The 11,720-nt window shown below is 50.9% G+C and overlaps 1 protein-coding gene across 2 annotated transcripts; it reads right to left on the bottom strand.

The window, feature by feature from the left end:
- Positions 1-1,346: 1,346 nt before the first annotated feature.
- tlcd4b (TLC domain containing 4b) lies at positions 1,347-9,762 on the bottom strand. Of its 2 annotated transcripts, XM_041243503.1 has the most exons (6): positions 9,605-9,762; positions 5,809-5,867; positions 5,020-5,114; positions 2,822-2,895; positions 1,606-1,978; positions 1,347-1,477 (listed from the first exon to the last, which is right to left on the bottom strand). In XM_041243503.1, the coding sequence occupies exons 1-5, from the start codon at positions 9,745-9,747 to the stop codon at positions 1,651-1,653; spliced, it is 699 nt and encodes a 232-aa protein (XP_041099437.1). In that variant the 5' UTR covers positions 9,748-9,762; the 3' UTR covers positions 1,347-1,477; positions 1,606-1,650. The 2 variants fall into 2 exon arrangements, with proteins under 2 accessions (XP_041099437.1, XP_041099436.1); XM_041243502.1 differs by lacking the exon at positions 1,347-1,477 and having other exon boundaries at positions 1,539-1,978.
- Between the last annotated feature and the right edge of the window lie 1,958 nt (positions 9,763-11,720).

An 11,720-nucleotide genomic window follows, 5' to 3' on the forward strand; every position in this document is an offset into this window, starting at 1 on the left:
GAGGGCAGTGGTGTTGCTCTCTCTCAGTCAGTGTGATGTCCTCGGGGGTGTGGAGGGGCACGGCGAGGGCAGTGGTGTTGCTCTCTCTCAGTCAGTGTGATGTCCTCGGGGGTGTGGAGGGGCACGGCGAGGGCAGTGGTGTTGCTCTCTCTCAGTCAGTGTGATGTCCTCGGGGGTGTGGAGGGGCACGGCGAGGGCAGTGGTGTTGCTCTCTCTCAGTCAGTGTGATGTCCTCGGGGGTGTGGAGGGGCACGGCGAGGGCAGTGGTGTTGCTCTCTCTCAGTCAGTGTGATGTCCTCGGGGGTGTGGAGGGGCACGGCGAGGGCAGTGGTGTTGCTCTCTCTCAGTCAGTGTGATGTCCTCGGGGGTGTGGAGGGGCACGGCGAGGGCAGTGGTGTTGCTCTCTCTCAGTCAGTGTGATGTCCTCGGGGGTGTGGAGGGGCACGGCGAGGGCAGTGGTGTTGCTCTCTCTCAGTCAGTGTGATGTCCTCGGGGGTGTGGAGGGGCACGGCGAGGGCAGTGGTGTTGCTCTCTCTCAGTCAGTGTGATGTCCTCGGGGGTGTGGAGGGGCACGGCGAGGGAAGTGGTGTTGCTCTCTCTCAGTCAGTGTGATGTCCTCGGGGGTGTGGAGGGGCACGGCGAGGGCAGTGGTGTTGCTCTCTCTCAGTCAGTGTGATGTCCTCGGGGGTGTGGAGGGGCACGGCGAGGGAAGTGGTGTTGCTCTCTCTCAGTCAGTGTGATGTCCTCGGGGGTGTGGAGGGGCACGGCGAGGGCAGTGGTGTTGCTCTCTCTCAGTCAGTGTGATGTCCTCGGGGGTGTGGAGGGGCACGGCGAGGGCAGTGGTGTTGCTCTCTCTCAGTCAGTGTGATGTCCTCGGGGGTGTGGAGGGGCACGGCGAGGGCAGTGGTGTTGCTCTCTCTCAGTCAGTGTGATGTCCTCGGGGGTGTGGAGGGGCACGGCGAGGGCAGTGGTGTTGCTCTCTCTCAGTCAGTGTGATGTCCTCGGGGGAGTGGAGGGGCACGGCGAGGGCAGTGGTGTTGCTCTCTCTCAGTCAGTGTGATGTCCTCGGGGGTGTGGAGGGGCACGGCGAGGGCAGTGGTGTTGCTCTCTCTCAGTCAGTGTGATGTCCTCGGGGGTGTGGAGGGGCACGGCGAGGGCAGTGGTGTTGCTCTCTCTCAGTCAGTGTGATGTCCTCGGGGGTGTGGAGGGGCACGGCGAGGGCAGTGGTGTTGCTCTCTCTCAGTCAGTGTGATGTCCTCGGGGGTGTGGAGGGGCACGGCGAGGGCAGTGGTGTTGCTCTCTCTCAGTCAGTGTGATGTCCTCGGGGGAGTGGAGGGGAGTGTGATGTCCTCGGGGGTGTGGAGGGGCACGGCGAGGGCAGTGGTGTTGCTCTCTCTCAGTCAGTGTGATGTCCTCGGGGGTGTGGAGGGGCACGGCGAGAGAAGTGGTGTTGCTCTCTCTCAGTCAGTGTGACGTCCTCGGGGGTGTGGAGGGGCACGGCGAGGGCAGTGGTGTTGCTCTCTCTCAGTCAGTGTGATGTCCTCGGGGGTGTGGAGGGGCACGGCGAGAGAAGTGGTGTTGCTCTCTCTCAGTCAGTGTGACGTCCTCGGGGGTGTGGAGGGGCACGGCGAGGGCAGTGGTGTTGCTCTCTCAGTCCGTGTGGTTGTTTGTGTCTGTGATGGGAATCTGGTTGTTGGTTTTTCTCCGGGATCCCATGACCACGCGGTAGCAGCCCCGAGCGATGCGGTACATCCAGATCGCGTTGAGGATGTCCAGGCTCACGCTGGACAGGATCCAGGCCACCTGCGGCCCCGGGCCCAGCCTCTCGAAGGCTGGGGTCCCCAGCGTGGAAATCACCCGCCAGTAATAGGTGGGGATGACGGCAATGCGCACCGCGAAGAAGACCACCGACATGGCGATGCCGTTCAGGACCACCCGGCGGTCCGAGCGGGGCACGGACAGGGCCTCGAAGAACCACCTGGAGAGAGAGAGGAGGGGAGCGACAGCAGAGCTGAGTACAGGGAGAGGAGGGGGAGCGACAGCAGAGCTGAGTACAGGAAGAGGAGGGGGAGCGACAGCAGAGCTGAGTACAGGGAGAGGAGGAGAGCGACAGCAGAGCTGAGTACAGGAAGAGGAGGGGGAGCGACGGCAGAGCTGAGTACAGGGAGCGGAGGAGAGTGACAGCAGAGCTGAGTACAGGGAGAGGAGGAGAGCGACGGCAGAGCTGAGTACAGAGAGAGGAAAGCGACAGCAGAGCTGAGTACAGGGAAGGCACAGGTATCTCTTGTATTAAGAAATATAAGAACATTTACAAATAACATTTGGCCCATCAATGCTCGTCCAGTTCCCAGGACAGTAAATGACTGCTTTTCAAATCTCAAGTCTGGTCTTAAAGGGGAGGCCCATTACTGCTCATCCTGTTCCTAGAAGCTGATTAATCTCAAAACTTTGAAGGATCCCAGTAATTCAGCCTCAACATGACTAGGTAACCCATTCCATCCCCTCACCACTCTCTGTGTGAAGAAGAGTCTCCTTCAGCAACATGACTAGGTAACCCATTCCATCCCCTCCCCACTCTCTGTGTGAAGAAGAGGCTCCTTCAGCAACATGACTAGGTAACCCATTCCATCCCCTCCCCACTCTCTGTGTGAAGAAGAGTCTCCTTCAGCAACATGACTAGGTAACCCATTCCATCCCCTCCCCACTCTCTGTGTGAAGAAGAGTCTCCTTCCCTCTGTCCTATGTCTGCTTAATCTCCCCACTGTGTCCTCTGGTCCTGGCCAGGTTTTAACGACACAACGAACCTGACAGATAAACTTACCGCTGGTTCACAAAGGGGGTCGACAGCTCCGACAGGAGCCTGAAATTCGCAAAATACGGCAGCACCCCTCGACTCTGCGAGACCAAACAACAAAAACAGCATTACTGCAACATGCATTTAACAGCTGACCAAAACGGGTCACAGCAGCGCGCGCGTGCTCAGATAGACGAGCGGGTCACAGCAGCGCGCGCGTGCTCAGATAGACGAGCGGCTCACAGCAGCGCGAGCGTGCTCAGATAGACGAGCGGGTCACAGCAGCGCGAGCGTGCTCAGATAGACGAGCGGGTCACAGCAGCGCGCGCGTGCTCAGATAGACGAGCGGGTCACAGCAGCGCGCGCGTGCTCAGATAGACGAGCGGGTCACAGCAGCGCGCGCGTGCTCAGATAGACGAGCGGGTCACAGCAGCGCGCGCGTGCTCAGATAGACGAGCGGGTCACAGCAGCGCGCGCGTGCTCAGATAGACGAGCGGGTCACAGCAGCGCGAGCGTGCTCAGATAGACGAGCGGGTCACAGCAGCGCGAGCGTGCTCAGATAGACGAGCGGCTCACAGCAGCGCGCGCGTGCTCAGATAGACGAGCGGGTCACAGCAGGGCGAGCGTGCTCAGATAGTGAGCGGGTCACAGCAGCGCGCGACGAGCGGTATGTTACCTGGCTCACAGATTACATTCTCCCATCGATTCCACGATTTCGACAGGATCGATCTGGCATGCTCACTTCTATAAGCCCCTTTCTCTTTCGCGGTCAGAAACGTGAAAGAGCTGGAAGAACTGTTACCACTGAAATCGACAGCGGTTTGAAAGCGGCTTAGTTTCTCTGCCAGCCTCAAACGACATTGCAAAGTCACACGCTCGGAGCTCCTGGACTGGTATGCTTCAGAATCAGAGGATTACACAGCGAAAGATCTCAAATCAAAGCACAGGAGCCGAGCTGTGCAATGAGCAACTCGTTGACTCTCAATTTCCACTAGCTGGTGCAGAAGAACTCTCAGATTTCACATTGACAGCACAGAACGGATTCTCCAGTACTTCACTGTACACTGGAAACGTTTTCCATAATGTACAAACGTGCTTAAATAATACTGCTGTTACTGTCTTCAATGTGTGTGTGTGTATAAAAGCACTGTTTCCTTTATTTTTGGTTCAGCTAAGTTGGTAAACTTTTCCACGGTTTATATTTATTCTTTGTTAATACAGAGTACTGTAGATTTTTAGCACTGTATGTGTGTGTGTGTGTGTGTGTGTGTGCGCGTGTGTGTGAACATACATACTGTAAAGCCATAAATATTTGTGAGCCTTCTATGTGGTTATCGTGTTTGAAAACAAGCGCAACCATTTTTGGCACAAATATCAAATTCCACTAAAAGTACGTAGTTCATATATTACAACAGGTTTCCAACATTTCTGGAGCAAAATAGGTTTCATGGGTGTGATTCGCCAAATATTTTGGTCACAAATATTTATCACTATAACTAAATAAATATATATATATATATATATATATATATATATATATATATATATATATATATATATATATATATATATATACACGCATGCATATTTAAATGACCTTTTAGCGAGAGTTAATATAAGTTTGGGAATCTACAGAGATTTAAAATTGAAAATCTAAATTGTTAACATCCTTACAAGTTTTCCCACTTAGAACTTTCAAGCCGGTTTCAAAGCGCTTTTCAAAACCCCCTGGGGGGTTCACCAGTTCAACTCTGTTTGAATTCACACAGCACACAAGAGCCTGCTTTTACACCAGTCCAACACCACTGACCTTCAACTGGGAACTTCATTTCAACTACACTGTCCTGACAACATCGTCAACTGCAAATACAGCCCTTCTAGCAGCTCTTTAAAATAAATGTAGCTACGTTCCCAGGAAACGTTTGAGAAAACTAAACTAAAGCGCCTTTTACATCGGCCTTTAAAGATTGTTTTTCTGTTATTAATATAAAATGCATCCCAGGTCACTTAACTAAGGAAGACTGCATAGCAGCAACGGAAATAAGACTCCTGTTGCACAGCAGCCTCACCCATTCCAGGTTTTATCGCAAGCTTGGTTGCGTCACACTGTGTATAGATCACAGTTATTAAACTCACAGTGAAACCAGGAATGGATCACACTGCTGTGCAATAGGAGTCTCGCTACCATCCTTAAGATAGACTTGAAACGCATGTTCTCTGCTTACCAGGACAAACCCATAGGCGTAGAGGGCAGCAATGTGGTGGCAGACGAAAAACCCATCCCCCATGGAGTTCCAGTACCGAGCAAGCAGCAGCAGATCTGCAATGAGAGAGAGAGAGCGAGAGAGCGGAGAGATGTGGTGCTGCCAGCAATGCTGCGGCTGCTGTGAGGGATTGCGCAGGAGGCTGTCTCCCTCTAGTGGATCAGTAGCGCAACTGCAGCCCATTATAATGCACCTCGGTCGACCGTTCATTCTTTACATAGCTGGGGCAATTTCAGTGCCCCGATTGAGGGAGGGTCTGACTTGACTGTCCTCAAACTACACATGTTGTAAACGTACCTGCCATTTTTACACCTCTGAATGATTAAAAGCCTTCACAATGGTATAGAAGTAATTATATAAGCTTTTCGTTTTTCATACTTCTGTTTAATTAACAAACGACTATGACACATAATTTCTTACAGCTGCTGGAGGCATGCCTTTCACCAATCAAGAGGCTTTGGGAGAGGAGGAGGAGGAGTCAGCAGGAACCAATGAAACGCCTCCGATTGAACAGGGTGGATTTTAGCCAGGATGAACTCAGAAGACATTCTGACTGGGAAATCTCTCCTGAAGCATAGCAGACGTGAACCAAAACCAAACCGGTCAGAACCGATTCAGCACCAATACAAATGATCAAAACCAAGATACTGCAGGGATACGCACCATGCTGCAGTTAACAAGGGAAAGCATTTTAAACCCTACAGCCTGTTCAGCAACACTTTAAAAATCACACAGCGATGGGAAACTCACCATAGATGAGGTAGCCGCAGGTAATGGCGACGTTGAGCTTGACCAGGCTGGGCTCTCCCCTGCAGGAGAGAAAGAAGGAAGAGGAATGAGACCCTCTCCAGGGAGACTGACCAGGGCTGGGCTGCTCAAAGCCAGTCTGAGACCCTCTCCAGGGAGACTGGGCTGCTCAAAGCCAGTCTGAGACCCTCTCCAGGGAGACTGACCAGGGCTGGGCTGCTCAAAGCCAGTCTGAGACCCTCTCCAGGGAGACTGACCAGGGCTGGGCTGCTCAAAGCCAGTCTGAGACCCTCTCCAGGGAGACTGACCAGGGCTGGGCTGCTCAAAGCCAGTCTGAGACCCTCTCCAGGGAGACTGACCAGGGCTGGGCTGCTCAAAGCCAGTCTGAGACCCTCTCCAGGGAGACTGACCAGGGCTGGGCTGCTCAAAGCCAGTCTGAGACCCTCTCCAGGGAGACTGACCAGGGCTGGGCTGCTCAAAGCCAGTCTGAGACCCTCTCCAGGGAGACTGACCAGGGCTGGGCTGCTCAAAGCCAGTCTGAGACCCTCTCCAGGGAGACTGACCAGGGCTGGGCTGCTCAAAGCCAGTCTGAGACCCTCTCCCGGGACACTGACCAGGGCTGGGCTGCTCAAAGCCAGTCTGAGACCCTCTCCAGGGAGACTGACCAAGGCTGGGCTGACCAAAGCCGTTCGTATTGTATCAGCTTACCTTCACCCACAAGCTCTTATGAATACGCAGTTTCTTCTTAGCTCTGTGTTAGCCTAACCTTTTTAAGACGTCTCAGTGGATCTCATTACATCTATTCAAACAGTGTGTTTTTAGGAATGTTACAGCACCCCCTGCTGTGTGTTTAACAGAAACGCATTGCTATACCTTCTCAGTATCCAGCATTGTCCGAATCACAGCAATACGTTTGTTTGCAACAGAATCCAGATTTCGGGGAAGGTTTGCCGAGAGAGAGATCATTTTTCTTCCGAGCATAGCAGCGCGTCCGGATCATGCTCCCTCCTGCAACAATGCTGGCGCTCCGGCTGAAGCGAGCGGCGTTCCCAAGGGAGCAGGAGGGAGCGTCATCTGGATACACCGCGATCCGATTGCCCTGCCGTTAGGAACTTGCGCGCCGCGTTTTTAATTACAGGCTTTCAAGTTGCTCAGGTTTTCTGTTTCAATCATTCCACCCTGGCGACGTTTTTTAAAAGAATCGCAGAATCAGGCCTCACCTCCCCAAAACGCATGAGTGCAACAAAGTGCAACTCTTAACATGTCCCCCCCTGCAACAAGCTGCCTTCGGTGGAAACGTGGAACCTAGTATTCCTTGCCGCAGAAGCAGTGTGTTTCAGGGGGGATGGGTTACTGGTTACACTCAGGTGTGCTTTCGGCAGATGTTTGATAGCTCTGCAGACAGCAGCGGCCAAATGTTTGGCATCACCTGGAATTTTAGAAAAATAAAAATACAAATATTTTCGATCTTAAGAATCTACAAAGTGACATCGCAAAGAAGTCTACCGGAAAGGAAGCCATAACAGCAGTGCAGGATTTCCTGTTAGATTTCAAAATGTCACATTCCCAGCAAGTATCTGGGAAAACTACAAAGCGACGGTGTGCAATTCAACACGTTAACGGAACATTCTCATTCAGCAGGTTTCACTGGACTTTATGAAGCACTTTGAGCTCATTCTGAAGGGTGATGCAAAGCTTCTGCCCGGAGCTGTCAGCCTCAGAGAGGCTTCTAACTACTCGGGGTTTTAAAAAGGCAACAGCATGACAACTTGGACAGAAAACAACGCAAAGAGAATCGAAGCAGCAACAACGCATGGCTGATACTTTACAAACCAGCACTCAAGCGCTGTTTGTGAAAAAACGCTTCCTTCAGGACGAGATGGACTCCAGCACCCTTTTTATTTGGAATGATATGGCTTCAGTTCCAGACTAGAGATGCTAACGGAGTCTGAGAGGAGGAGAGAGAGCAACTGTACCCCCCCCCCCCCCCCCTTCAAGTGCAGCCCAGATCAGAACAATGTCTGAGCTGAGAGGGGAGGTCACACGGGGGTCGGCTTATTAATGGACCGTTTGTTTGCCGTGAAAGGGACTTTGTTTCCTCGGAGGTCTAATCTTCACCGGGGCTGAGAAAGCCCAGCTCTCAGCTTAATGAGAGATTTCAAGAAGTTACGAAACGGGAAAAACGTTTCAAGGAACTGCTTCGGGTCTTCGCTTATCTATTTACTTATTTTTGAAAAGGGGAGAGTGTCGCGTTAATGAAATAGAAGAATATTCAGCCCTCAGCATGCCACGTGACCGGGGGGGGGGGGGGGGGGGGGGGCACAAGTACAATATAACAAGACAGAATCTCATCTTTATTTAAATGCTCCCAGTGTTTTAGCTCCTGCTGCTTCACCTGATCAGCTATTCCATGCATTTCTAACTCTCTGTGTAAAACAGGGCTTCCTCCCTTCTCTTCTAAACTCTACTGTGCTTTCATTCATGCCCTCTCATCCTAGTCTCTGTGCTGAATGTCAAGCAGGGACTTCCAGGATTGAATCGATCAGCTACTTTTACATCCTGGGGGAGCGAAAAGGCTCCAGCACAATGCAGCTGTGACTCCTGCTGGCAAATCTCCTGCAAGCCGATGAGATCGAAACCCATCATCGTCTCTAGTTAATACACAATACGTGGTCCTAAACATTTCAATGCTGGCCTGAAAACCCTTTTTAAAGGCGCCAATTCTTGTTTTGTTTTTTTTGTGTTGTTTTTATCATTTTCTCCCGATTTAGAATAGCCAATGATTTCTAGGCTCAGCACACCTCTACTGACTCGGGAGCGGTGAAGACGAACGCTCGCTGTCCTCCGAAGCGTGTGCTGCCAGCTGCCCCCTTCTTTACACACTGCAGACTTGCCGTGCAGCCACAGCGTCGGAGGACAGCTCTGGGCAGCTTACAGGCAAGCCCGGGGACGCTGGTGCGCAGCGAGCCGAGGACACCCTGGCTCATTAAACGTTGAAACCAGTTAAGCCCTAAGATTAGGATAACAAACAGAGCCGCTGTTAAAATAATTTAAAAAAAACAGGACCTGCAAAGCTGGTTCTGCTTTTGATTAAATGAAACAATGTAAAAATGTCCTGCAATGTTTGCAATTTGAGAGCCAGGGCGTTCCAGCACCAGACTGGCGCGTTCCCAGCAGGCATTTCCTGCTCTTCATCAGCTGCTGCACATCTGGAGCCAACTCAATAAAACAAACACGATGAAATCTTTCAAAACCATCACTTTCAGGTTTTCAGCCCTGAAACTCATTTACAGTGCAATCCGGACGTTTTTTTAAAAAAACGCACAGCCTCTACCTGGCCTGGCGCGACACTCGCTTAAAGGAATTTCTGTTTGCTAGCCTTGCTTTCACGCGGCGTTGTGAAGTGACAGGAAGTGCGAGCATAACAGATCTCCCGAGAACAAGCCATGAAAACTTTTCTTCAACCTGTTTTACAAGGAGGCTGTGTGGTCCAGTGGTTAGAGAAACGGGCTTGTAACCAGGAGGTTCGAATCCCAGCTCAGCCCGACTCACTGTGTGGGACCCCGAGCGAATCACTGAACCTCCTTGTGCTGCGTCTTTGGGGCGAGACGTTGCTGTAAAGGACTCTGAAGCCCATGCATAGCTCACACACCCTAGTCTCGTATCTTGTGATGGTGCTCCACTATGAAAGCCGCTATATATAAAAATATAGATTATTATTGTTTCTTTCCAAAAAGCACTTTTTAAGACCTGTGTAGCTAATGGACGGAACAGTTAGTGAGAAATGAACCTCTCTTACCAGACGGGGTCTCTGTTCACAGCGTCGTCGAACCACAGGATGTACAGGCAGAACGTCCCCACGATCAGGGCGTGGACCGTCGACACCAACCTGCAACGAGACCCGGGTTCAGAGCAGAATGTACAAGCATGCAGGAGCGGCATACTGACAGGGGCACGACAGGTGGAAGCTCTCCCATTCACTTCCCCGCGGGATTCCAAACCCTGCTGTCCAGCGACCTGCAGTAAACCAACATCACAAAGGCTCCCCTTCACAGCACAGCCTGCTGCCGAGGGATTAAGTTTGATCAGAACGTGACTTTTGTTAACATAATATAAAAACCATAGCATGCAGTAGAGCTCTACACGCGCTCAGATGCTTGTTAAAACCAAAATAGCGAAAAACACAAACAAAGGAACGGGGGGCAGACCCTTCTCTTTAACTGATAAATAAGCTGCAGAGTCGCTTACAACAGCGTCTCACCCCAAAGACGCAGCACAAGGAGGTTCAGTGACTCGCTCAGGGTCCCGCACAGGGAGTCAGGGGCTGAGCTGGGATTTGAACCGGGGACCAAGCCCCTTTCTTTAACCACTGGACCACACAGCCTCATAATTACACAACTGTAAACAATTAACAAGGCCTAGTTAAGCACATTATTAGTTCAGTGAAGGGTTTAGTTAAGGGATTGAGTGCTCGGTTGGAATGAAAACCAGGATGACGCCGCGGTGCTGAGGATCAGGGTTGGGAAGCTCTGTATTGTACAATTAGACACCATGGAGAGAGAATAGTGTAGAAAGAGACACAAACGGATTTGTAATTTCGCGGTACCCCCCCCCCTCCGTCGCTGCAGTCAGCTGTACCGTAAGAGGCGAACCACGTCAGAGCACAACCGCAACGGACGGTTTTTTGAAATTGAAATAATTTCAAAATCAGCATGCTGGTGTTTGGAGGCAAAACAGTTTCTGAGGAGGAAGCACTTAAAAAAAAACAAAAAAAAAAAAAAAAAAAAAAAAACATGTCACCTGGATTTATGTCAGCGAAAAGCTGCAAAAGTCCTCCAACCAACCGAACGAAATTTCAATCCCTGCTCAGTAAAGGAAGCCACCTGAATTGAAACACACTCACCTGCTCTCAGAAGCATCGCATTTAAAAGCAGCTTCCAGATTTCTGTCTGCAGAGTCCCTCTCTGTGTTTCACAGCTCTGCCCAGCTTACTGCTCAGTGCAGCTTCACAGTGTTTCAGGACCTGCACTAACAGTGTATTTTCTTCCATTGCTTTTGCACCTGGCGGTTTCAGTCAGTTTAACATCAGTTTAAATTTTTAAGCAGCTGCACGCAGCTCCTGGAGGGCTGCACTCTCTTGTGGCTTTCGTTCCACCCTGGGTTCTCAGTTACTTCATCTGTCTAATTATTGGATTCATTGGACTCGTCTAATATTTGAATCAAGTGCATTTCTTTTTTTAAATCGCCCACTGTAAAAGACCTTGAAAAATATTAAATGCATCCAAATCGAACAAATGCAATCGATTATTTGAGAGCTTGAGTTGGAATGCATTTTGCGTTTGAGTGGGTGTTTGTGTAAGCTTGCTAGTGCCAGCACCTTTCATCAACCCACTGCATTAGAAACCCAAGACACAGGGAAGCGCCACGGTCATCTCTGCTGAGGGCTGGCACAATCAATTATTAAGGGATGGGAATGTGATCTGTCTACAAGCAGCAAAGTGTGCCCAGAGCTTCTTAAAACGCTGTCAGGTTAGCGCCGAGACGGTCGAAGCTTTCTCGTGGTACAAAAGATTAAAAAATGCGGGTTTTTAATTCGGTTTTATCTTTTTGTCTGTATCGTTCAGCTTGGAACTGAATGCAAATCCGGGGGCGTGTGGGAATAACAGACATACGGGACTCTGCAAGGGCACAGCCTCAGTGATGCATCACACCCGACCCGGCACCCAGTCCTGGTTTTCACACCTCCCCCTGTCTGGGTATATTGTTATAATAAACAGCTGCCACGAGTTCAGGCCATTGATAAATCTGAACAGATTTCATTACAGCATAAACTGAGCCTGTAGGTTTACTGATAGCAATCATCCATGCAGCTATAAGGGAGAAACAATTCAGTGACCATTCCTGGCTCCTGGCCA

The sequence above is a fragment of the Polyodon spathula genome, unplaced genomic scaffold, assembly GCF_017654505.1.
Source record: "Polyodon spathula isolate WHYD16114869_AA unplaced genomic scaffold, ASM1765450v1 scaffolds_1816, whole genome shotgun sequence".
In the NCBI taxonomy this organism is placed as follows: domain Eukaryota; kingdom Metazoa; phylum Chordata; class Actinopteri; order Acipenseriformes; family Polyodontidae; genus Polyodon; species Polyodon spathula.

What these genes read in the sequence shown, in the direction of transcription:
- tlcd4b (XM_041243503.1), bottom strand. Translation starts at nt 9,747, where the DNA reads ATGCCGCTCCTGCATGCTTGTACATTCTGCTCTGAACCCGGGTCTCGT. An exon ending in CTGCGGCTACCTCATCTATG is followed by an intron (nt 5,115 to 5,808) that starts GTGAGTTTCCCA and finishes CTCTCATTGCAG; the next exon opens with ATCTGCTGCTGCTTGCTCGG. An exon ending in ACGCCTATGGGTTTGTCCTG is followed by an intron (nt 2,896 to 5,019) that starts GTAAGCAGAGAA and finishes TTGGTCTCGCAG; the next exon opens with AGTCGAGGGGTGCTGCCGTA.